We start from the raw sequence: 23,485 nt of genomic DNA, 5'->3' as shown, positions 1-23,485 counted from the left end.
CAGGATAATGCACAGGGATCGGTTGGGCAGGACGGGCTGACGAACGAGCGCAGGAGCAGCCCCCATCTCGCTTGCGCATCCCGCTAACCTTTTCCCCCCTCCCTCGCTTCACCACTCGCGCCATCTACCGCCTCGCCTGCCGCCATCCGCCATCCGCCTCGCTACGATTTCTGTTCCCCTCACAGAATGGCCTCCCGTCCCGTCGTCCAGGTTCGTGCCCTTGAGGGCGAGTCGTCGAGCACTCTCCCGCTCCGTGAGTTTCTCATCTACTGTGGCCTCGTCTACTCGTAACTCGCGCCGGGATGTCAGTAGGGAGCTCGGTGACCGTTGCTGACCCTTTCATCCCCTCCCTGTCCCTTCGCCTCCTCAGCGGCCGTCTTCACCGCCCCCATCCGTTCCGACGTCGTCGCTCAGATCCACAAGAGCGTTGCCAAGAATCGCAGGCAGCCTTACGCCGTTGCTGAGAACGCTGGACACCAGACCTCGGCTGAGTCTTGGGGAACCGGTCGCGCGGTCGCTCGTATCCCGCGTGTCGGAGGTGGAGGAACGCACCGCTCGGGTCAGGCCGCTTTCGGTAACATGTGCCGCGGCGGTCGCATGTTCGCCCCGACCAAGATCTGGCGTAAGTGGCACATCAAAGTTGCGGTTAACCAGCGCCGTTTCGCCACCGTCTCCGCCGTCGCTGCCACGGCCCTCCCCTCGCTCGTCCTCGCCCGCGGACACCGCATCGAGGGTGTCGCCGAGATCCCCCTCGTCGTTGCCGACAACGTCGAGTCGATCAAGAAGACCAAGGAGGCTGTCGCCGCTCTCCAGACCCTCCAGGCCCACGCCGACGTCGCCAAGGTTATCGCCTCGAAGAAGGTTCGTGCCGGCCGCGGCAAGTCGCGCAACCGCCGCTTCCGCCAGCGCCGTGGTCCCCTCGTCGTCTACAACGAGGACAACGGCATCGTCAAGGCGTTCCGCAACATCCCCGGAGTCGAGACCGCCAACGTTCGCTCGCTCAACCTCCTCCAGCTCGCCCCCGGTGGACACCTCGGTCGATTCGTCATCTGGACCGCTGGCGCCTTTGCCAAGCTCGACGAGGTCTACGGCACGTACGAGAAGGGCTCGGCCCTCAAGTCGGGCTACACCCTCCCGATCAACAAGGTGCGTTTCCCGGTCTCCCTCTAGTTCTCTTCCCTTTCCGCGCCCGCTGACGCTCTCGCTCGCCTTTGCGCAGGTCACCAACACCGACATCTCGGCCGTCATCAACTCCGCTGAGGTCCAGGCCGTCGTTCGCGAGGCCGGCCCTTCGCGCACCAAGAAGACCTCGGGCCAGAAGAAGAACCCCCTCAAGAACGCTGTGCGTCGCGCTTTCCTCGCTCTCTCGAGCTCTCGAGGCTGGAGGCGGTGCAGTTCGGACTCCGCGGTACACGAGCTGACCTCCTTTCTCGGACTTGTGCTTCCTCTCGCGCGCAGGCCATCCTCGCCCGCTTGAACCCCTACGCCGCCTCGGCCAAGCGCATCGCTGCTGCCGCTGAGAAGCGCGCCGCTGCCGGTGGCAAGAAGCAGGGCCACGCCCAGAAGCAGGTCAAGGCTTCCAAGGGCTTCAAGGTGCGTTCGCGCGCTTCCTCTTCGCTCTCTCGCCCTCATCGCCTCGTGCTCGCTTCCACTCGATCGTGGACGCTCGCTGACGCTTTCGCTCGCCCTACTCACGCGCAGGAGACCCTCCTCTCGGCCTAGGCGATCCTGCTTGAGGCCCTTTGTGGAGGTCGGTTTCGAGGCGAGGCAGGCAAGCGGTCGACTTCTCTCTCCTCTCTCCGTAGGGCGTGAGGGAAACGTTGCCTTCTCTACTCTTTTTCCTCCTCAACAAGCGTGCCTATTTATGCATGGGTGCGAGTGTGCGCTCACTTCGGGCGTGGCGGGAGGTGTGCGGGCGGCGGCCAGGGGAAGTGCGAGGGCGGGCGCGGGGGCGAGGGTGCGCGGGCGTGCTGCAGGAGCCACCCCGTCGAGCCGCGGCGAGGAGGAGAGCGCGAATGCGGCGAGCGCGAGCGAGAGCGTCGAGAGCGCGAGGGAGGGCCGTAGTAGGTCGAGAGCACGGTGTACGAGTTCGTGCTGTGGAATGTGCGCCGCCCGCTGCCTCTCCCCTGCTCGCGGAAGTCGCGCTCCTCTTCCTCCTCCCTCTCCCGCTCCCTCTCGCGGCGGCGGCGGGGCCCTCGCACCTCGCGCTCCTCCCTCATGGCGCGAGGGGCGATGGGAGGAGGAGCGTCGAAGGCGGCCTTGGCGCTCGAAGGGCCCGCCGCCGCCGCGACCGCACTCGTCGTCGAGGCGCTCCCGCTCGCCTCCTGCTGCTCCCTTCGCTGCGCCCACCACGCCCACGCCCGCGCCTGCGCCTGCTCGTCCTGCTCGGGCACCTCCTCCTGCTCGTCCTGCTCGTCCTGTTCGTCCTGCTCGTCCTGCTGCTCCTCCTCGTGCTGTGGCTGCGTCGAGGGGAGCGGCGCCGACACCCTCCTGCCGCTGTAGGCGAGCCTCTTCGCCGCCTCGGCGCGCTCGGCCTCTTTCCTCCTCTCCTCCTCGCCCTGGCGCTTCGCCTGCTCCTCCACGAGCAGCTGCTGCGCCTGCGCCACCCTGCGCCGCTCCTCCTCGCGCTCGCTGCGCTCCGCCGGCGTGAGGGTGCGGAAAGACGGAAGCTGGGAGAGCGAGCTGGAGGTCGCGCTCAACGTTGACGGCGGGCGGAAGAGAGGCTCCTTGATGCGCCGCTCCTCGTCGCTGTCGGGCACGACGTCGAGCGTCGCAAAGGGCGCGGCAGATGTCGAGGAGGCTGTCGAGGTCGAAGCTGACGCTCGAGGGTCGTCGTCGACCTTCCTCCGCTTCGCCTCCTTCGCGCCCTTCGCACCCTTCAGCTCCTTCGCCCCCTTGCGCTCGACCTTGCGCTCGACCTCGCGCTCCGCCTTGCGCTCCGCCTTGCGCTCCTTCCCGCCGGCCGCCCTACTCGCCTTCTGCTTCGCTTCGGCGGCGGCAAAGCCCTTCGGCGTGCGGTACTTGGTGCCCTCGGGCGGCGGGCTGATCGAGAGGCTCCGCTTGAGCGCGTTGGGCTTTGGCTCAGCGGCGGGAGGCTTCGGAAGCTCGACGGTACTCTTGCCGTGCAGGCTCGCGGACGTAGGCGTGCGAGGAGGCTGGAAGAGCTGCAGATCCTTCGAGTCGTTCGCGCGCGAGCTCGCGGCGGAAGGAGCGTTGGAGTGAGCGGTCAGAGCGGTCGGACGTGGTCGAGGGGCGGCGGAGGAAAGGCGAGACGAAGGGCGAGAGGGAAGGGCGGGGACGGCGAAGGTGTCGCTCGTCGACGGAACGGTAGGCGCCGCCTTGCTCGCCGATGCCGCAACGGGGAGCTTGTCGACCGTCGAGGGCGTCTTGTCAACCGTCGAGGACGTCGTAGCAGCCCCCACGACCTCCCGCTTCCGCTCCCGCTCCCGCTTCCTCTAGGCCCACCTCGCCCTCTCCCTCTGCCTCCCCCTTCCCTCGCCTCGCCACCTCCACCTCCCTCTTCGCTTCCTCTCCTTCTCCCTCTGCTCCTCCCTCCATTCCTCCAGCCACGCCCGCACAAACTCGACCTCCTCGCGATGCACCCGCTGGATCTCTTCCGGCTCGGGCGGGCTCGGACGACCGTTCTCGTCCCAGTGGTGGACGCCCTGCGTGCAAGCGAGCGTAGAGAGTGAGTAGGGAGAGGGAAGGAAGCGAAAGGAAGGGAGAACGCACGCCCTTGATGAGGAGGAACGGCTCGGAGGTGGTCGAGCGGCGGTGGCCATGGTGCGGAGCGAGAGGCGAGTGTGGCGTGGCGTAGATCCAGGCTGCGGGCGGCGAGAGCGAGCCTGGTGAGCGAAGAAGGAAGCAAAGGACGAAAGCCCGGAACGCACGGTCTTCGCTGCCGTCGATGAAGGCGAGGCGCGGATACGAGAAATTGAAGCCGCCGTACTGGTTGATGGCCGTGACGTTCGGGCGGTTGGGAACGCCTGCAGAAGAGAGGGAGAGGTCAGCTCGCTGTCCCGGGGCGCAGCGGCAACTCGAGCGCCATGCCGCCCGAGCTCCAAGACACAGCCTCAAAGATGTCGAGCCAACTCACTGTTCAGCTCGCCGGGCGGAAACGCCTTGCGGCAGATTTTGCTCGTGTACTCGGTCGTCAAGAGGCGCGAAACGAGCGAAGGGTGCTCCGAGTCGGGCGGCGCGCCGATGAAGTAGCCCCACTCTGTGGACGAAAATGCGTGTGAGCGAGCGAACTGAGCAGAGAGAAAGCGCGCCCACGCACCCGTGCAGAACTGGTACGCCCAGCTCTTCCACTCGTAGTCGTCGAGCTCGTCGCCGCTGTACTCGTCCGTGCCGAAGCAGTCGTCCTGCGCCGTGTCGGGCGGACAGAGCGTCGCGACGTGCTCACGGACGTACGAGGCGTAGCCGGCGAAGCTTGCGAGAGCCTTGCGCGGGTCTCTCGGGAGGGAAGGGAGGGCGGCGAGCTGGGCGGGCTGGAAGAGGTCGGCTTCGTAGATGGACGACGAGTTGGCGGTGATGGCGTCGCAGAACTCGAAGAAGCGCGTGCTGCCGACGGACGGGTCCCAGTTCCGCGCCTGCCATGAGCCGAGCGGGATCGCAAGCGCGTTGACAAAGTCGGCGTCCGAGGTGACGTTGCCGAGGCCGAAGTAGCCCTTGAGTGCGCTCGTGAGGGCAGGCTGCTCAAGAGCGAGGAGCGAGTCGATGAGCGAGGTGTGGTTGACAAGGCGGTCGATGCATTCGGAAGGGCCGTTCTGGCGGATGGGCTGCGAGCGGAGGGCTGCGGGTCAGCACATCTTCAACAGCTCACGTACATGCCCGCAGACGCACCTCGTAATACTGCCAGTAGTCCTCGATTGCCGCCGTCACAGCGGACGAAGCGATTCCTCCGGCGAAGACGTCTGGGTACAGGTTCCTCGCCAACGCCGCTTTGGCGCCTGCGTAGCTGCCGCCGTAGTAGATCCATGGTGTTGAGCCGCCTGCTTGAATGTCGACGTTCTCGAGGCCGGGCAGGACGATATTCCGAGCGAAGTGTGCGCCGTCGTCGAGGCTCTGGCGAGTCGTCAAGAAGCGGAGCGAGTCGGTCGTCAAGTTGGAGACGGGGAAGCTCTTGCCGTAGTAGCGGTGCTCGAAGACGATGCCTATGCCATTTGTCGCCTCGGAAAGGATGCGCAGGATACCCTGCGAGAGAAAGGGCAACCGTCCCTCGCCGTCCGTCTCGCCCGCGTCCAGAAGAAAGAAAGGCCCTCCAGGCTTGTAAAACGTCGCGTCGAACCAGTATCGCTGCTGCCAGGTCTCGTCAGGCGTTGTCGGAGGGTAGTGGGGGTTGTGCGAGACGAGCTGGTCGAAGTAGTGCTCCTGGTAGGACGTGCTCGGCTCGTGTCGGCTCAGGAAGGGTATTTGACCGGTCTGCGAGTCCACCCACGGTCCACGAGCGCCATCGTCGTGTCGTCGACGCAGCTTCGCCTCCTTCCACAGTCCGAGGGGAAGTGCCGGCGTCGTCCCCTTGCTGGCGAGTTCGTTCGAGCTTAGAGGGTCAGCGAGTGCTAAAAAGCCCAGCAAGCTGAACACGAGCGCGCTAGCCGTGCGCATCGTGGTTGCGTCCAGCCAACCCCTCGTCCCGCCTCTCTCCCCGCGACCACTGAGTCGCCGCTCGCCGCTTGGAAGCTCGCAGCTTCATACACTGGCTCAGATGTCTCACTTGGACTCGGAGAAGGGCACGGGACCGCCGCTACCTTCGAAGGCTCGCCCGGATGCCGCTCGCGTCCAACACCTCTCCGACAAGTCGCGCCAGACTGTGCAGAAGCTCAGCGTGCTCGTACCGGACGAGTACCGCGAGTTCTTCGACACGTGTTGGGGTATGCCCTGCGGCAGGGTACTGGACGGCCGAGGCTTCTGCTGTACCGACGTCGATGTCGGACTTGAGCATCCCTTCATCGTTCGCCAAGATTACGAGGAAGGCTACCAGTACCTTTCAGAAGCGGCGCAGGCAAAGAAGAAGAAGGCGTTCGTGTGGTACGGTCAACCGGGAATAGGTGAGTCGAGCGCAGGTTTCGCTATGGGCTCAACTCTCAACATTGCTTACGAGTCCTTTCGTAGGGAAGAGCCTCGGTCTGCGCTATTGCCTCGTCCGAGCAGCCGAAGACTGTCGCCCCGCCGTTTTTTGGCCCGGCCCGCCGCACTCCGTTCTGGTCTTCACCAACGAGGGCCTTTTCGCCATCCCGCTCGATCTCTGGCGCAGGTTCGACTTCCTCGTCTGGCCTATTGTCCTCTTGGATTCACCACGGAACGGAGACATTTCGCCTCTGCTCTACGAGAAGAATGCCTGGCCCGCCTGCCTCGCCTCCTCACCGTAAGTGCCGCGGTACCTCGACTTTGCCAAGGCACGAACAGCCGAATTTCGTGTCGTTGACGTCTTCCACTCGAAGGAGTTCGATAACCTCCTGTACGATATATTCCTTCCGCCTCCTGGCGACTCGCTTCTCCGCTGACAACCCCTGTACAGTATCCTCACCTCCGACCTCTCCCTTCCCGGCTGCAGCCCCTTGGCTGTACGCCTCTCGTCGATCAAGGTCGAGTATAGCTCAGCCAACGGGATCGCGGAACGGATCGTCATCACTCCGGCGTCGTCGGTTTATGCAGGCGGGACGGACGTCGCAGCTCCTGCTCGGCGCATGTATGACGACGTGGTGCTTGACGACGTTAAGGACGAAGATGAAGACCGCCTGCTTGCAACGCTACTCGAGGAGATGAACTTGCCCGGGAAGAAGCCGTCGCTCGAGGTCGTCAAGTCCGCCGTCGCGTCCCTCGCCCACCTCCCGGAGGCGACACAGCAGTACTGGCTAAAATGGTCGATGAAAAACCGCTACTACACGCCGATCGAAGTCTTCCGCTTCGCCGGGCCCAGCGTCCGCGACCCGATGAATGGCATCACTCGACTTACGGGCGACCCACGAGTCGACTATTTCGGCAACGAGTTCGTCAAGGCGCCCGTCAACGCGCTGGTCGACCTCTACCGTCTCGTCTCGCCGAAGATGAACGCCGATCCGAACGCGCCAAAGAGGATTGAGCTGCGTTCCGAGGACCAGGAACATGGCTTCCACTCGTTCTTCTTTGAGGCGCCCGCCACGAAGGACTTCACGCAGAAGAAGCCATCGCCGTACTACTTCATCCCGACGGCCCTTATTCGCGACCTCGTCGTCCAAAGCTTGGCCTTGCAGGAGGAAGACGTCCAGCGTACCCTTCTCTCGACGTTGCGCTGTGAGCCGACCATCCTTGGCTTGCTGTATGAACCTTCGGTCATCAACTACATCGCCAACACCGGCATCCGTCTCACCCTGCTCGACCAGTCTACCTTCGACATTCCCCCCGGCCTTCCTCTACTCCACGTCTCCACCAACCTTGCCGTTCCTCTTGATCGCGCCTATGTCGCCAAGCTGCCCCCAAATCACGCAACATACGATTCGATAATCGTCCTTCCCGAATTCTCGGCCGTCGTCCTCGTGCAGGTCACGGTCTCGAAGGGCCACGACGTAGTTGCACAGGGATTTGACGTGCTCGAGGAGGCGACGGAAGGCAGGATCCGCTCGGACAAGATGACGAGGATCTTGGCTTTCGTTGGGCCGGAGCCAGACGCCGCCCACGCTCTTGCGATGTCGTGGGAGGAAAAGAAGTACGGCGTACGGAAGAAGGGCAAGCGAGTTGCACCGGTCGCATTGGACGACTGGGAACTCGCCTCGGCTGGCGTGACGGTCGAACAATTGGCTGGCAAGTTTGGAGAAGTTCTGGTGCGTCGACTTTGCGGTCTGTTCCTCGCGATCCCGCTCACTTTTCTTCTCCGTCAGGTCGAGACAAGCCCGCAACTTCCGCAGACTGGCTTCGAGAGCTGAATTGTTATGCAAGATTGTATCACATTCGAGTCCGTTCTACAAGGAGCCATGCCGTCGAGATGGAGAGCAACCATGTCCGTTACCCTCGCCGGCGCAGTCTCGACGGCTTAAAACGCGCCAGCATCAGCGTAGTCGTTGTCTGTGAGCATGGAAAGAAGCGAGGTAAGAAAACGCAGGAGCGAGATGAAGCGCGGCAAGACGACTCGCTAAACTCCCGTCCGATCAGCATCCGCCGAATCTCCTGGGTGCCTGCGAGCAGCGAAAGCTCGTCAGTCTCGCTACGACACAGCGTCAACAGCGCGACGCACCAGCTCCAACCTTGTACAGCAACGCGTCGCGCAAGAAACGGTTAACCTCGTAGTCGTTTGTGTAGCCGTTTCCGCTGCGTTCAGCACACTCCGTCAGCGAGTACGTCGGTCGTTAGTGAGGGGAAAAGCGCGCACCCGAGCATCTGCAGCGCTTCAAGGCAGACTTCGGTCGCGCGGTCCGAGGAGTAGAGGATTGCGCCGGCGCAATCCTGCGAGGCGAAGATTCGTCAGCGTCGGCGTCTGACGCCACAACGAAACACAGATGGACGAATTACCCTGTTCGTCACCTGTCCCGCATCGCAAGCTGTCCAAGCAAGAAGGCGGATCAGCGATACCTTCGCAAAAGCCGAGGAAGCGCAACGCACCCCTCGCCACGCTGTACAAGTACGCCCTCGACGCGCTGACCTTCGTGTACATTTCGGCGATCTTGCCCTGCATGAGCTGGAAGGTGCCGATTGGGACGCCGAACTGCTTGCGCTCGTGGACGTAGGGGAGGGCGTACTGCGGGCGAGGCAGGCGAAGTCAGCGAGGCGCTCGCGGCTAGAGCGAGCGATAGCAGGCACATCAAAAGCAGCCTGCATCAAGCCGAGCGGACCGCCGGACAGGACGATGCGCTCGAGGTTGAGGCCGGACATGAGAACGCCGACGCCCTTGTTGAGCTTGCCGAGAACGTTCGAGGCGGGGACGAAGCAGTCTTCAAAGACGAGCTGCGAACGATACCTCAGCCTCGGAACAGAGACATGGCTCGGGAAACGCACCTCGCCAGTGTTGGACCCGCGCATGCCGAGCTTGTCGAGCTTCTGCGCGGTCGAGAAGCCGTTGAAGCCCTTCTCGACGCTGCCCAAGGCCTCTTGTCAACGAGTTCACCCGCTTTTGTCAGCGAAAGCACGCACATGAACGCGGTGATGCCCTTGGAGCCGGCATCAGGCTCCGTCTTGGCGTACACGATCAGGACATCTGCGTCCGGTCCGTTCTGGGCACGTCACGTCCCATCAGTATGCTCGAGCTGCAGAAGACGTCGCAAGCCGAACTGTGGACGCTGCCAACGCACCGTGATCCACATCTTCCCGCCGTTCAGCACCCACCCCTCCTCTCCCTCCCGCGTCGTCTTCGTCGCTTTGAGCTTCATGGAGACGACGTCGCTGCCAGACCCAGTCTCGGACATGGCGAGCGAGCCGACGAATTTGCCGCTCAGCAGGTTCGGGAGAAACTTGGCTTTCTGCTCGGGCGTGCCGTGCCGGTTGAGCTGGTTGACGCAGAGGTTGGAGCTGCGCAGGAAAACGTCAGTCTCGTACTATGGTGGAGAGCTTGCGCGAGACGCACTGGGCGCCGTAGGAGAGCGCGATCGAGCCGGACGCCCGCGAGATCTGGAGGAGAAAGCGTGTTAGCCGAGAGACGCGACGGCTTGACCGACCGGCGTACCTCCTCCATGACGATCAAGTGGTCAAGATAGCTGTCGAAGCAAGGTGAGTCAGCCTCACGGCATAGCGGAGCGAAAGGAAATCGTCGAAACCGCACCCCTTGCCCAATCCTCCGTCGTCCTCCTTGACCGTGACGCCGAGCAGACCCATCTCGCCGAGCTTCTCCCACATCTCCATCGGAAACTCGTTCTTCCTGTCAACTTCCGCCGCGATGGGTGCGATCTCGCGCTGTGCGAACGAGGCGACCGTCTCTCGCAGCTTTTGTGCTCGACAGTCGTCAGCCCCTGCTTCGGTGGGAGTGTCGGAAGAACGCACCTCGAGCTGGTCCTCCGTCAAGCCCAGCCCTGCGCTCGAAGCTGTCGTCGAGACTGGTCGCAACGAGGCGAAAGCCGGGCGTGTGGGGAGGGTACGAGCAGAGGCGGCGAGCGCCGGGCGTGCCGCGAGAGTCGTCGAGCGTAGCAAGCGAGGTACGTAGTGAGTCATTGTGCGAGCGAGAGTGTCCACGAGCGAGTGTGACGAGAGCGAGACGAGCGAACAAGTGAGAGTCGGCAGGCCTTTGCGAAGACGGCGAGCCGTGGCGGGGACTTTGCGAGTGCTGGATGCATTGCGAGAGAGCTATGCGTATGTACAACGAGGTAACCAATTGTCTATAGCAAGAGCGACCACTGGTCCGACTCGCGGTTGTCGGCCGTGATCCTCGCCCACTCGAGCGCAAGCAAGTACGCATAAATCAGCGCGTCGTCCCTCCTCGCACACTTCTGCGCCCACTCCCGCCCGCGCATCGCGACGGCGTATAACTCCTCCTCGTGCGCCCGGCCGCGGCGGATCGCGTTAAAGTCCCGCGAGGACGGCGCTGGAAAGCCTTGCGTTTCGGCGATGGAGGGGACCGAGGCGAGGCCGAAGAAGTAGGCGAGGAGGTTGTAGAGCTCCGAGAAGCGAATCGAGAGGGGGATGTAGTGGTACCACGGGATGAGGGTGTCGTCGAACGCCTCGAGAAATAGGCGCGACTTGATCACCGCCGACCGCGACGCCATCAGCGCCGGAAAGCGTCCCGAGTACGCCGTCCCGTCCATGTCGAGGATGGCTTTGAAGAGAAAGTTGTTGGCGAACGGAACGAGGCCGGTGAAGCGGAACGAGGGCTCGGTCGACTGCGTCTCGAGCGACTCGCTGTCGCCGTGTCGGTCGGGCGAGGCAAACGCGACGTCGGCGAGGGCGGTATTGAGTGCGGAGGAGGGCAAAGTCATCGCAAGAGTCTTGTTGTCGGGTCCGGCGAGGATGACCTGGTCGTAGTGCCGCCACTCGATCAGGCGGTTCATCTTGCTGACGAGGCGAGAGCGCATCCATCCCATCCAGCTCAGGCCGACCGACCTGCCGCCCGTGTTGGTCCCGCGCCAGTACAGCTGCGAATGCGAGAGGTGAGCGCGAGACGAGTGAGAAGGTCGGAAGGAACGCACCTGATTCGCCTTGCCCTTCCACTCAACGTCTTCATGCTCATGGTAGGGCATCTCTTGATACCAATGGTACCACGTCGGCACGAGGATGTCGTTGAAACCCTCGAGCTTCGAGTTGGAAAAGACCGGGAAAGGCTGCTCCGACCAGCTGAAGCTGAGCGGGCGGATCAAAGTCTGATGGAGCTCTTGCAAGTCGGGCTGGTCGCACCACGACCGGCGCTCGAGTTCGGCGTTTGAGAGGAAAGAGCCGAGTTGAGGAGGGACGGTGAAGGCCGAGGTGTACCGTTGCGAGACGTGCGGTTTTGTGCCGGGTGCGGGGGAGAGGGCGGCGCGGCGAGCGGCTGAGGAAGGGGGACAGGACTGCCGAATCGTGTCGTAGGCTGGCCGTGCGCCTGACCATCCGAGGTCGAAGAAGACGGGTTCTTCGGGTTCGGGCGAGCGGGCTGGGAAGGGTGCGACAAGTCAGGCGAGCGGGTCTGCGGGTGAATCGTCGCGTTACTCACGTCTTCGTCGTTTTCCTCGGCTCTCGAGGTCTGTCCGCAACTCGTAGGGCATAACAACACGCGGCTCGTCGAGGTGGTTGATGAAGAAGTCGGCTGCGGGAGGCACAGGCGAGTTAGGCGGATCAAGAGACAGGGGAAGCAGATGACGCACCGTCTGGTAACCGCACACCCTCCCTGATCAACTCGTCGAGCATCTCCTCCCACGCCGTGCGCGCCTGCGATCCCTCGAGGTTCGCCGCGCCCACTCCGAGACCCTCGTCAATCATCTCTCTCCACCTGACGAGCCTCCCGTTCCGTATCCGCACCCTCCCTAGCCCCCCATGTCCCGCCTTTCCCAACCTGTCCATCCTATCCCGAATCTCGCTCCCCTCGAGTCCCCACCACACCCGCAAACTGCGATACATCTCGTCAAACCCATCGATCCTGCACGCGCCCCGCTGCACAGCAAAGTTGTACCACCCGTCGTAGCCTTTGGGCGGTCGACGACCGTGGCGAGCGGTGTAGCGCGCGTAGGCTTCTTCGAGAGTTTGGGGCTCGCTCGCGAGCCGACGGGCGTGTTCGGCTTCGGCGCGGGCGATGAGGCTGGGAATGGGGTGAGGAAGTGAGGGAGTGGAGAAGATGTACGGTAAGGGGACGACCTTGAGGCAGAAGAGGACGAGTGCGACGAAGACGAATCGGTTCGTCCAGCTCGTCCTCGCAACGACGCCCAGCACCCTTCCGCCCAAGTCGTTGACGCCGACAGAGCTCCTCCGTCGTCCTGCGCCGTGCCCATTCGCACCCTTCTCGTACTGCGCACCCGACCCGTTCTGCGCGAGAGGCAACAGTCCCTCCTCGACGTCGGAGCTCTTGCTCCGGTGTCCCCCCGAGCCCGTCAACAGCCTCTTCGGGTCTCCCATCTTGCCACACGCCTACTGCGCCCGTCGCGAGTGCTGGCGAGACCGAGGACGAAGGGGTGTTTGCTCGTGTGCGCAGCCTCGGCTGAGTCTGGGGTGAGAGACGCGCGCGGGTCGCGCGAGTGCCGCGCTTTGGCTGACGGAGATGGCAGTGTGCACGAGCAGTCCAGCACGCGCGTATGCAAGCCAGGCGAGGGTGTGCAGCGAGTGCGAGAGCGAGAAGAAGGCGGCGAACAAGAAACGATCGCGATGACCAGGCTCCGGGAAGCGCTCCGCCCGGCGAAGAGCCCTGTCTCGCAAATGGCCAGCAGGCAGCTCGTCGGCGGACTCAGAGGGGATAGGCCACTCTGCTCGTCGTGCGGAGGGAAGAGAACGGACGGACGGAAGGAGGGAACCGCGGGTTTACAATGCTGGAGGAAAAAAGTGCTGCTACGAATCTGCCTGGCTGAGCAGGTGCAGTGGAGAAAGAGAAGCGTGCTCTACGGACCAATCACTCTGCGAGAGAGAAAGCGAGCGGGTCAGCAGGCGAGTGAAGGAGCGAGAGAAACAGGACGCGGACGCACTGGTGTGGTGGATCCGCAGCTTCTTAGCCGTGTAGCCGTAGTTGCTGCGCAAAACGGACCCGGACGACTTGTCAGCTCTTGCGCAATGGGAAGGACAAGCAGGCGAAAGAACCCGAACGCACTTGGCGTAGCTCTTCGGGACAAACTTCTGCACCTGCGGCTCCTGGCAGTAGTACTCCCATCCCTGCTTCTCGGCGAACGCGACGGCGTCCTCCTTGCTGTTGAACTGCACGAGATTGTGAGATGTCAGCAATGGTGGAGGGTTGAGCGGACGACGGGGAAATGGGCGAACCTTGAGATGCGTGCCCTGCATGTAGTCGCCGCTGCGGAACATAGAGAGAGGGATCATCAGCAAAGCGCTCGTCTGTGTGGGACAGAGCTTGCGCCCATCTTCCGCAGACTTACGAGGATGCCCTGCAGAACCGACAAGAGGTCAGTTCGCTCGCGTTTCGAGAAAGATGAAAGCTTTCCGCAACGCACCATCCCATCAAAGGGTTCTCCCACCGCCCTGCACCCTGCAGAATGTCCCTGTGCACTCCCGAACGAAGAATCAGCACCGGTTTCGGAAGCGAGAGCCGAGCGGATCAGGACGGCGAGCGCACCAGTCGATGCGCCAGTGGTGCGAGGTGCCCTTGGCGGAAGAGGTGGGAGAAGGAGCGGGGCGGAAGATGCGGACGGGGCGACGGTGGAGCTCGTCTGGGTGGTCGGGAGAGAGAGGAGCAAGGAGTGGGGGCGTGAATACGAAAACCGGATGAGTGAGGCGCGATAGGCGGTTCGAAAGAGTAATGAGAAAGCATAGCAGGCGGTCACGAGGTATTAAAGGCGAGTCGAGCCGAAGTTGTCGGGGAGGTGGAGCGATGAGGACGAGGAGGGAGAGAACGAACCCATGTCAGCTCCGATTGCGCTCGTTCGCAGATACAGCGAGCTCTCACGCACCAGGAGCACCACTAACAACGCCGGCCTGGGTCACAGCGCCCTCTGGGCGTTCTGCCGGGACGTGCGACTGTCCCTCGGCCTCGACGGCGCGGACGGGGATGTTGGTCGCTGCTCGTGCGGTCGAGGCGAAAGTGCGTGCCTGCGAGCGCAGGCTGGGCAGGCGGAGAGACAGCATGGCGAGGCGAAGTAAGTTGACGAGCGGGAGACGTCGACGAGGACTTGGTGTTGGCTCTCGTCCGCTCACTATGGCCCGCTCGAAGGCTTGCTGAGACGACACTGCGCTTGCTGAGCTGCTCTAGACTGGCAAGACCTGCCAGCAACTCGCGCAACTCGCTTTCGCCCCGCTCTCCCCGTCCTCCCTCGTCTCCCGCTGCACAACATGAGCAGCGCATTCGGCAGAGTCGCCTTCCAGTGCTTTAGCGAGGATGTGGGCTGACAGACAAGTCTCTGAGCGAGCACGGTCGCGCGCTCGAGCCTGGCGCACCTCCTCTCCAACAGCCCGGACATCCCGTAGACATATCTGCGAGCGCGTCCGCTCTTCTGCCTTCAGCGCTATTCTCGCTGCATCAGAACGCCCGCATACGCTGCCTACACCCACCCAGCGACGCGCGCTGAGCTGTTGCGGCTTCGAGGGCACCCGCTGTTCGCGCTCGCAGGCTCCCCTCGGCCAGCCTCGAGCGCTTTGAGCGCCGCGTCAACAAGGCTCTCGAAATTCGCTCTTGACGCGTCTGACGGGCAATGACGAGGCCTGCTGCTGCTGCGACCACGATGGACCCGCCTATCGACCCGGTCCTCCTCGCCCTCAGCCCGCCTCGAGTAGGTCAAACCCAGCGTCGCCGATCCCGCTCTACATCGGCGAGGAAGAGCAGCCTGGGTGACGTGCAGGTCGGAGACGGGGACGAGTCGATGGACGAGCTGGGCGGGGACGACGAGTTGTACCAGGATTCGGGAAGCGATGCGGACGCGGACGGCGATATCTTCGTCGAGGACGACACAGGCGCACCGGCGACGACGAATGGGAAGGGCGCGAAGAAGAAGAAGCCTTCGCTATCGTCGGGCAAGAAGGCGAGCGGGCTGAGCAAGCAGGCGAAGCGGTTGAAGGAGGCGATGGGTTCGAAGGGCGCGGGCACGACGCATATCGGCCAGAAGGGGCCTGCAGGACTGCCGACGAGCTGTGCGTCTGACATTCCTTTCCACGGTCGAACAGCATTTGACGATTCGCGAGGTTCGCAGGCGAAAACTGCCGCTCTCGCAAAAGTGCGTTCTCCACGGCCTTGTCCGACGCCTTGGACGCTGACCTTCGCACTCATCACCTACAGTCAAGTGTTCGCGACACGCCAACTGTACCTCATGCCAGCTACGCGGCGAGACTTGCGTTTGGCGAGCCGAACCCCCGATCAAAATGTGCGCCTCACTGTCTTGCTCCTGAATGGACGCCCGCTGACGACTGTTGAGCTGCACCCAGCGCGGAATGGGCTTCTGCTCAAGGCGTGATCAACGCCAACCACGCCGAATGCGACCGCCTCCGCCGGATTATCCAAGCCCTCTCAGCCCGCTACTCCGCTCGCGAATTGATTGCTTCCGTCCGCGAAGGCCGCGAACCGCGCAATCCACCTACTCTCGTTGACGTCCCACTCCGGTCCAGGGCAAGGCAGCAGGGTGGGAAGAAGAAGGCGAGCCCGCTTGAAGGCGCGGCAGGGTTGCTTGCGCTTGCGCTTCCTCACGGTTTCGACAGTTCGGCTCTCGACGATGTGCAAGTCGATGGGGACTACCAATTGCCGATTCCGCCAGTCCAGCCTACTGGCTCGTCGCCATTCAAGCTCCCTGTCCCACCGCAACCTACCGAGGGCGTCTCTTCGAACGAGTTGCTCGACGCGTTATCCGCCGTAGCGACCAACGAAGCCGGAGCCAACGCGCATCCAGCCTCGACGTCTACCTCGAAACCGCCTTCTCAGCCGTCTCTCCGCGTTACGATCCCCTCAGGCCCTTCGTCCGGTCCGCCCTCTCTCCCCTCTGCCCTGCCTTTTTCGCTGCCAGCTCCGTCAACGAATGGTCATTCGCGCTCCGCGACGGAAGGCGCACAGACTCGCCCAGCTTCTCCCACTCCCGATGCGACCTTCACGACCTCTCGTCCTCCCGCCGCACCACCCGCGCAGCCGCCCTATCCCTCCTACCCGACCTTCCTCAGTCAGCCGTCTCGCGCTCCGCCACCTCTTCCCAGCTTTCCCACCCGTGCCCCTCCTCCAACTTTCTTCTACCCCGTCCTCCCCTCCCCTCTCATGTCCCCTCGCTCCATCGCCTCCCTCGCGCATACCCGTCATTCCGCATTAGTGAGCCAGCGTGATCCGGGGAACAGGCTTTTGAGGAGGATAGGGCACGAGGAGAGGTTTGATCGGGCGATGGAGAGCGAGAGGGTGAGGGCGAGGAAGGAGGAGGTTGGGAGGGAGAAGGGGGTGGTGGGGGGAGAGCAGAGTGTGAATGGTGTGGACGGGAACGCGGAGGGCGAGAAGAAGCAGGACCAGCCCGGTACGAACGGCACGCCCGCCTCTCCCAAAGACCAGCAACGCCAACTCGCGCAACAAGCTGCACTCGCCTGGGCAGCTTCGAACGGTATCGCTCCCGCCTCGACGAACATCACCTCACACCCGACCGACCCTCCCGCTGCCTCGAGTTCGCCCAGCTCTTCCGCCGCAGCCTACGCCGCCGTTGAGCCGTACCGCCCTCTCGCACGAGATGTCGACCCTCCTCTCGTCGATCCTGGCCAGCGCCGTCGGTCGAGCTGGCTCGTCAGTCCCGTCAGCGGTACCTCAACAGGCGGCTTTGCGCTCCTCACGACCGGCAGGCCGGTTCTAAGCGTCGATGCAGCAGGCGCGACCGCCTCAGCCGGTGCAGGTGGTTCGTCCATCTCGGCTTTGTTCCGCACGCCTAGTGCATTGACGAGCGCCTCGTCAAGCGGCTTGTTCGGCCGCATCTCGCTCTCGCCTATGCGGAGTGCGTTCCCTCACAGCGCGATCGAAGAGGGTTTGAGGCCTTTCAGTTCGATCCGTATGCCGGGCGACGAAGGGGAGGGGGACGAGCGGTTCGAGCCGCGCATCGAAGGTGCGGATGAGTGGGCGAGGTTTGAGCCCAGGCAGGAGAGGGAGGGGGAGAGGGAGGTTGCGGCGCGTGCGGAGGCGAGGACGGTTATGGAGGAGGAGGAGGAGGAGGAGGAGATGGAGACGGAGGACGGGAAGAGCAGTGTGGGCGTCAAGAGCGGGAGGAGCACGAAGGGCGACGACGAGGCTGGGTCGGGCGAGTCCGACGGCGACGAGTGACGAGTGTGTCTATCTGTGCAGTGCGTATGTTGCTGTCATGCTATGTAGACCCGCTGATACCCCGTTCGCTTCGAGGAGGAGGCGGTTGACCTTCGCAGCTCGGGGCTCTCGTCCCCTCGTTCGCTTCTTCGATTCTCCAACGCTTTTACCAGGTCCTCGCGCATTCTCCACAGCCCCATCAGCTTCGCTCGCTGGCGATGCGAGCACGCGCATCCACCTTGACCCTTGGTCGAAAGTCGCCAGTTCGGCCTCGTCCAGTTTGCCGTGTTCCTTCGTCCCCTTCCTCCTCACGCTGCTCTCTCTGCTCCTTGCACGCTACACTCTACTACGCTCGCTCAACCAGCTCACTCTCGACGCCCAACTTCGCCTGCACCGCCTCTCCGACCAACTTCATCTCCCCGAGCAACTCTCCCGTACCGGCAACCTCTCCCTCGCTCCTCCTGCGCCCTCTAACCAGCTTCAAGGGATGCTCACCATCCTTTCAGATATCACCGGCATCGGCGCGGAGAAACGCACGCCTTACGATCCCCCGCAGGAACTCCCGCCTGGATCGCTCGAGGGCAAGGTGTATCTCGTCACGGGCGGGCATGGGGGCATCGTGCGTCTTTGCTGACTGGTCTTTGAGGAGAGGCAGGGGCTGACCGAGCGACGGACTGAACGTACAGGGACTCGAAACGACCCGCTTCCTCGCCCTCGCCGGCGCACGCATCCTAATCGCCTCTCGCTCGTCCTCCAAAGTCCACTCCGCAATCGACTCCCTCTCGTCCACTCACGGCGACTCGATCCGCTCAAAGCTAGAGTACGTCGAGTTGGACCTGGCGAGTTTGGCGAGTGTCAAGCGGTGTGCGGAGCGGGTGTTGGAGGGGGAGCAGAGGCTCGATGGGGTCGTTTGTAATGCGGGGATCATGGCGCTGCCTTATAAGTTGACTGAGGTGCGTACGGCGTCGCGGTTGGACGGTACACAGGAAGGCTGACGGGTTTCGAGGGCGACAGGACGGAGTCGAACAGCAGTTCCAGGTCAACGTCCTTGGACACTGGCTGCTCGTCAACAAGCTCCTTCCTCTGCTCGAGAAGACGCATCAGGTGCATTCGCAGACGGAACAGTCGTTGGAGCGAAGTTGACGAACCTCTCTCCCTCCTCTCGACAGTTGACGGGCGAGATCTCGCGCGTCGTCGTCCTCTCCTCCTTCGCTCACAACTTTGTACGTCTTGACTCCCACACACCCTTCTTTCCGCGCCCAGTCACCTCGCGCGCCACACACTGACCCGTCCCCCTCCTTCCCGCCCGCGCGCCAAGATCTCCCTCTACCCCTTCTCGTCGCCCTCACTCTCCTCCGCCTCGGCCCTGAGGAAAACCCACCACTCCCCCTGGCTGCGCTACTCGGTCTCGAAACTCGCCGGGATCTGGTTCGCGCGGGAATTGGATCGGAGGGGGAAGGAGAAGGGCGTGAGGAGTCTGAGTGTGCATCCGGGGTTTGTGGTGCGTCCCTTCGCTCCCGTCCTCTCGCTAGAGAATGAGGAGATGACTGACGAGGACAATGGTGGGCAGTCCTCAAACCTCTACGACACCCACGCCCTCGCCCGTCCCCTCCTCCGATTCTTCATTCCCCCCTCCTCCGGGTCCTACACGACCCTCTTCGCTCTCACCTCTCCCCAAATCGCCGAGAGGGACTGGTGGGGCGAGTATTTGGTGCCGTTTGGGAAGAGGAAGGAGCCGCGCAGAGGAAAGGATACGGAGAGGGAGGAGGAGTGTTGGAGGGTTTGTGAGGCGGTGTGTAGGGAGAGGGTTGGGGGTGTGTGAGGGAGCTGCGTGAATGACGAGGAGGTGACGGAAGAAGAAGCGTGTAGTTCCTTGGGAAGAGCAAGTGAGGCGGTCGAAAGACGCTCGCCTTGCCAGCAAGTCTGATGCCGCGCGCCAGAGTGGACACGACGAGCTCAGATACCACGTCCTTGTGCAGCATACGCCCGCACGGGAGCAGCACTTGTCCCGAGAGCGCATCCGACGACCCTCGCATGGTCGACCAAGCCGCGGTGAACCCATTCGACACTCCGAGTGCGCAAGTCCTGCTCCGATCTCGTTTCAAGATGTCGAGTAGCACGCTCGATCCCAGCCGAGTTCACTGTCGTGCGAGTTTCGCAGTGAGCGGTGTGCGGGGGTGAGAGGGTGAGCTGGAGAAGGGCGACGAGGGCGTGCGGCGGGCTGGGAGTTGGACTGGCCCAGCGTATAAGGGTGTGTACAGTAGTCTGAGGGTATCTCTGCAGTGCCACTGTGGCTGAGAGGGTGTGTGCGAGTGAGCGGTGAGCGGGTGTCGTCGCTCGCTCGCTCGCTGCTCTCCGCCTCGTCCTCACGCCAACACTCGCCAGCCATGCTCGCATCCACTCGCGCGCTGAGGCAACTCGCACGGCAGAGACCACTCAACTCTCTGCCCAGGCGCACATTCACAACAGCTGCTCCCCGCCTCGCCACCGCTCAACGCGCACCCGACGACTTCGCATACGGCACCAATGCTTCCTACTCCGAGGCAATGTACGCGAGCTGGCAAAAGGCGAGTCTCACACTTCACTCGCTGGGGACCCTGCTGCACTCCTCGAGCGACGCCGGACGCTGCGCCCACTCTCTTCTCGTCTCCGGAAGTCGACTTGCCTCGGCGAAGGACGGGTCAGCCAATGCGATCGGGACGGGGCCAGCTGGGGTTTCGCTGGCAGCACAGAGACGGTACTTATCCAGTCGAAAGTAACCTGACTAACCCTCGCTCTCCCCGCGCAAACAGGACCCCTCCTCCGTCCACTCGTCCTGGGCCGCCTACTTCCAAGGCCTGAAGAACGGCCTCCCCTCGCAGCAGGCGTACCAGTCTCCTCCCGGACTCGTCCCTTCACTCGGTGACAGCCTCGAGGGACCCGCGCCCGTCTCGTTCGCGGTGGATGGCGGTGAGATCGAGGACCACATGAAGGTGCGCTCAGCGACCAAAGTGTTCGATTTCTGCTCGTCAGGCGAGCGAAGTAGCTGACTTGACGTTTCCCGCGATGCTGTGCAGGTCCAACTGCTCGTCCGCGCGTTCCAGGTCCGCGGCCACCACATCGCAGCCCTCGACCCTCTGGGCATGCAACAAGCCGACCTGGACGCCTCGACTCCCTCCGAGCTCACGATCGAGCACTACGGATGGACCGAGAAGGACCTCGACAAGGAGATCGAACTCGGAGCGGGTATCTTGCCGCGGTTCAAGAGCGCGGGGACGGACAAGATGACCCTGCGCCAGATCATTGACACGTGCAAGAAGACCTACTGTACGTCGAGAGCGTCCTGGTCACGTGTGTTGCACGCTGACGAGTTGCAATGGCGTGCAGGCGGCTCGATCGGTATCCAGTACATCCACATTCCGAACCGCGACCAGTGCGACTGGATCCGCGAGCGCATCGAGATCCCGCAACCGTGGAAGTACTCTCCGGACGAGAAGCGCGCGATTCTCGACCGCCTCACCTGGTCCGACTCGTTCGAGCGCTTCATCGCGTCCAAGTACCCGAACGAGAAGCGTTTCGGTCTCGAGGGCGCCGAGTCCCTAATCCCCGGGATGAAGGCCCTCATCGACCGCTCGGTCGACCACGGGACCAAGAGCGTCGTCATGGGCATGCCCCACCGCGGCAGGCTCAACGTCCTCGCCAACGTCGTCCGCAAGCCGATCGAGGCCATCTTGTCCGAGTTTGCGCCCTCTCAGGACCCGAACGAGGAGGCTGCCGCCGACGTCAAGTACCACCTTGGCGCCAACTACGTCCGCCCGACGCCGAACGGCAAGCGCGTCTCGCTCTCGCTCGTCGCGAACCCGTCCCACCTCGAGGCGGAGGACGGTGTCGTGCTTGGAAAGACCAAGGCGTTGCAGCACTTTGAGGGCGAGGGAGACTCGGCGAGCGCCATGGGTCTCCTCTTGCATGGCGATGCGGCGTTCGCGGGTCAGGGAGTCGTCTACGAGACGATGGGTATGAGTGACTTGCCCAACTACGGCACGGGAGGAACCGTCCACATCATCGTCAACAACCAGATCGGGTGCGTGCGGGCGTTCCAGGCGAGCAGCCGAGGGAGGTACTGATGACTCTGGCCCGCAGGTTCACGACGAACCCGTCGCAGGGCCGCTCGACGCCGTACCCGTCCGACATTGCCAAGGCGATCGACGCGCCCATCTTCCACGTCAACGGCGACGACGCCGAGGCCGTCACGTTCGTGTGCCAGCTCGCTGCCGACTGGCGCGCCAAGTTCAAGAAGGACGTCGTGATCGACTTGATCTGCTACCGCCGCCACGGTCACAACGAGGGCGACCAGCCCATGTTCACCCAGCCCAAGATGTACGAGACGATCAAGAACAAGCCGACGACGCTGCAGATCTACACCGAGCAGCTCGTCAAGGAGAAGACATTCTCGGACGAGGAGACGGAGAAGCACAAGTCGTGGGTCTGGGGACTGATGGAGGAGTCGTACGAGAAGTCGAAGGAGTACAAGCCCACGTCCAAGGAGTGGCTCTCGTCGTCGTGGGACGGCTTCCCCTCGCCGCGCGAGTTGAAGGAGAACGTCCTCGAGGCGCGCGCGACCGGCGTCGACTTTGACACCCTTAAGGGCGTCGGAAAGGCCATCGCCTCGACCCCCGAAGGCTTCAACGTCCACCGCAACCTCCAGCGCATCCTCAAGACCCGCGGTCAGTCGGTCGAGGAGGGCAAGAACATCGACTACGCGACGGCCGAGGCGCTCGCATTCGGCACCCTCGCGCTCGAGAAGGTCCACGTTCGCGTGTCCGGACAGGACGTCGAGCGCGGAACGTTCTCTCAGCGCCACGCCGTCATTCACGACCAGAAGACGGACGAGACCTTCACCCCGCTCCGCCACCTCTCCGACAGCCAGGCCCCCGTCACCATCTGCAACTCGTCTCTGTCCGAGTTTGGTGTCCTCGGCTTCGAGCTCGGCTACTCGCTCGTCGACCCCGCCCTTCTCGTCATCTGGGAGGCGCAGTGTGAGTCGGCGCCCGCTTTCTCGTTCAAGGCGCTTCCATGCTGACCTCTCACGCCGGCCCGCAGTCGGTGACTTTGCGAACGGCGCGCAGATCATGATCGACCAATTCATCGCTGCCGGCGAGCGCAAGTGGCTGCAGCGCTCCGGTCTCGTCATGTCGCTGCCGCACGGCTACGACGGCCAGGGCCCCGAGCACTCGTCCGGCCGCATCGAGCGCTTCCTTCAGCTGTGCGACGACCACCCCTTCATCTACCCGTCGGCTGAGAAGCAGGCGCGCCAGATCCAGGACTGCAACATGCAGATCATCTACCCGACCATCCCCTCCAACATCTTCCATGCCCTTCGCCGCCAGATCCACCGCGACTACCGCAAGCCCCTCATCGTCTTCTTCTCCAAGAACCTCCTCCGCCACCCTCAAGCCCGCTCGTCGCTCGACGAGTTCGGCCCCGAGACCCTCTTCCAGCGCTACATCGCCGAGCCCGAACCCGAAGGCTTTGCCAAGCCCGAAGAGGTCGTCCGCCACATTCTCTGCGCCGGTCAGGTCTACTACACCCTCCTCGCCGAGCGCGAGAAGCGCGGCCTCACCAACGTCGCCATCTCGCGCATCGAGCAGCTCTCGCCCCTCCCTTACGACCTCATCACCCCTCACCTCGACCGCTACCCGAACGCGACGACGTACTGGGTCCAGGAGGAGCCGATCAACAACGGCGCGTGGACCTACGTCCAGCCTCGTATCGAGACGGCCATGCGCGAGACGGAGAACCACAAGACACGCAGGTGCTACTTCGCCGGCCGTGGTCCCACGTCGTCCGTCGCGACCGGATCAAAGAAGCAGCACGCGCTCGAGATCCAGCAGTTCCTCGACGCCGCGTTCGACCTCGACGCCCACCGCGTCGAGTTCAGCCAACAGTCGGCGCACAAGAAGGGCGACTTCTAAGCCCGCCTCGAACCGCCGCCTGTTTCTCCAGCCTCGCCTCCCTTACTCCGCCTCACTCTCGTCCCGTCTTTCCGCATGTCGATCCCTCCGTATTCCGCAACCTCCCTTCCCTCTCCCTCGCGCGCCATATCATTCCCTTCCCTCTCCTTCCGCCCGGGCATACACGTTTTCTCGCTACAGTTTGTCTTTCCTCGCTGCCCACCATCCTCTCCCCTTGCCAGTCTCTCCCTTTTGAATCCAAGAAGAACCAATTTCTCGCATC

At 63.3% G+C, this 23,485-nt stretch overlaps 9 protein-coding genes across 9 annotated transcripts; 5 read left to right on the top strand and 4 right to left on the bottom strand.

The window, feature by feature from the left end:
* Positions 1-186: 186 nt before the first annotated feature.
* On the top strand, positions 187-1,722 carry RHTO_07868 (60S ribosomal protein l2; the record flags this gene model as incomplete). The annotated part of the gene is made up of 5 exons (XM_016421523.1): positions 187-253; positions 371-1,146; positions 1,220-1,342; positions 1,459-1,593; positions 1,702-1,722. 5 exons carry the CDS (start codon positions 187-189, stop codon positions 1,720-1,722), a joined length of 1,122 nt encoding a protein of 373 aa, XP_016274116.1.
* Positions 1,723-3,455: 1,733 nt separating this feature from the next.
* RHTO_07867 (extracelular serine carboxypeptidase) lies at positions 3,456-5,607 on the bottom strand (the record flags this gene model as incomplete). The annotated part of the gene is made up of 6 exons (XM_016421522.1): positions 3,456-3,665; positions 3,733-3,824; positions 3,891-3,986; positions 4,097-4,219; positions 4,280-4,781; positions 4,846-5,607. 6 exons carry the CDS (start codon positions 5,605-5,607, stop codon positions 3,456-3,458), a joined length of 1,785 nt encoding a protein of 594 aa, XP_016274115.1.
* Positions 5,608-5,707: 100 nt separating this feature from the next.
* On the top strand, positions 5,708-7,904 carry RHTO_07866 (uncharacterized protein; the record flags this gene model as incomplete). The annotated part of the gene is made up of 5 exons (XM_016421521.1): positions 5,708-6,050; positions 6,120-6,367; positions 6,444-6,460; positions 6,521-7,802; positions 7,860-7,904. The coding sequence occupies 5 exons, from the start codon at positions 5,708-5,710 to the stop codon at positions 7,902-7,904; spliced, it is 1,935 nt and encodes a 644-aa protein (XP_016274114.1).
* A 107-nt stretch (positions 7,905-8,011) lies between these two features.
* On the bottom strand, positions 8,012-10,116 carry RHTO_07865 (isovaleryl-CoA dehydrogenase; the record flags this gene model as incomplete). Its single annotated transcript, XM_016421520.1, has 14 exons — positions 8,012-8,043; positions 8,112-8,153; positions 8,213-8,286; positions 8,348-8,421; positions 8,488-8,516; positions 8,578-8,713; positions 8,776-8,919; positions 8,971-9,049; positions 9,106-9,185; positions 9,264-9,480; positions 9,536-9,579; positions 9,635-9,665; positions 9,731-9,891; positions 9,949-10,116. The coding sequence occupies 14 exons, from the start codon at positions 10,114-10,116 to the stop codon at positions 8,012-8,014; spliced, it is 1,311 nt and encodes a 436-aa protein (XP_016274113.1).
* A 164-nt stretch (positions 10,117-10,280) lies between these two features.
* On the bottom strand, positions 10,281-12,483 carry RHTO_07864 (capsular associated protein, glycosyltransferase family 90 protein; the record flags this gene model as incomplete). The annotated part of the gene is made up of 4 exons (XM_016421519.1): positions 10,281-11,033; positions 11,088-11,527; positions 11,588-11,680; positions 11,739-12,483. 4 exons carry the CDS (start codon positions 12,481-12,483, stop codon positions 10,281-10,283), a joined length of 2,031 nt encoding a protein of 676 aa, XP_016274112.1.
* Positions 12,484-12,970: 487 nt separating this feature from the next.
* On the bottom strand, positions 12,971-14,154 carry RHTO_07863 (NADH dehydrogenase (ubiquinone) Fe-S protein 4; the record flags this gene model as incomplete). The annotated part of the gene is made up of 8 exons (XM_016421518.1): positions 12,971-12,975; positions 13,044-13,087; positions 13,166-13,269; positions 13,336-13,366; positions 13,449-13,457; positions 13,524-13,571; positions 13,646-13,739; positions 13,980-14,154. The coding sequence occupies 8 exons, from the start codon at positions 14,152-14,154 to the stop codon at positions 12,971-12,973; spliced, it is 510 nt and encodes a 169-aa protein (XP_016274111.1).
* A 593-nt stretch (positions 14,155-14,747) lies between these two features.
* On the top strand, positions 14,748-17,293 carry RHTO_07862 (transcription factor; the record flags this gene model as incomplete). The annotated part of the gene is made up of 4 exons (XM_016421517.1): positions 14,748-15,153; positions 15,213-15,236; positions 15,299-15,383; positions 15,445-17,293. 4 exons carry the CDS (start codon positions 14,748-14,750, stop codon positions 17,291-17,293), a joined length of 2,364 nt encoding a protein of 787 aa, XP_016274110.1.
* Positions 17,294-17,759: 466 nt separating this feature from the next.
* On the top strand, positions 17,760-19,094 carry RHTO_07861 (short-chain dehydrogenase/reductase SDR family protein; the record flags this gene model as incomplete). The annotated part of the gene is made up of 6 exons (XM_016421516.1): positions 17,760-17,891; positions 17,959-18,225; positions 18,287-18,376; positions 18,442-18,495; positions 18,591-18,773; positions 18,843-19,094. 6 exons carry the CDS (start codon positions 17,760-17,762, stop codon positions 19,092-19,094), a joined length of 978 nt encoding a protein of 325 aa, XP_016274109.1.
* Positions 19,095-19,659: 565 nt separating this feature from the next.
* RHTO_07860 (2-oxoglutarate dehydrogenase E1 component (succinyl-transferring)) lies at positions 19,660-23,223 on the top strand (the record flags this gene model as incomplete). Its single annotated transcript, XM_016421515.1, has 6 exons — positions 19,660-19,839; positions 20,065-20,244; positions 20,329-20,578; positions 20,639-21,332; positions 21,392-22,287; positions 22,352-23,223. The coding sequence occupies 6 exons, from the start codon at positions 19,660-19,662 to the stop codon at positions 23,221-23,223; spliced, it is 3,072 nt and encodes a 1,023-aa protein (XP_016274108.1).
* Between the last annotated feature and the right edge of the window lie 262 nt (positions 23,224-23,485).

This window comes from Rhodotorula toruloides (assembly GCF_000320785.1).
Source record: "Rhodotorula toruloides NP11 unplaced genomic scaffold Scaffold8, whole genome shotgun sequence".
Classification (NCBI taxonomy): Eukaryota; Fungi; Basidiomycota; class Microbotryomycetes; order Sporidiobolales; family Sporidiobolaceae; genus Rhodotorula; species Rhodotorula toruloides.
The sequence above is the reverse complement of the archived record's forward strand: the minus strand, read 5'-3'. Positions and strand labels throughout refer to the sequence as shown.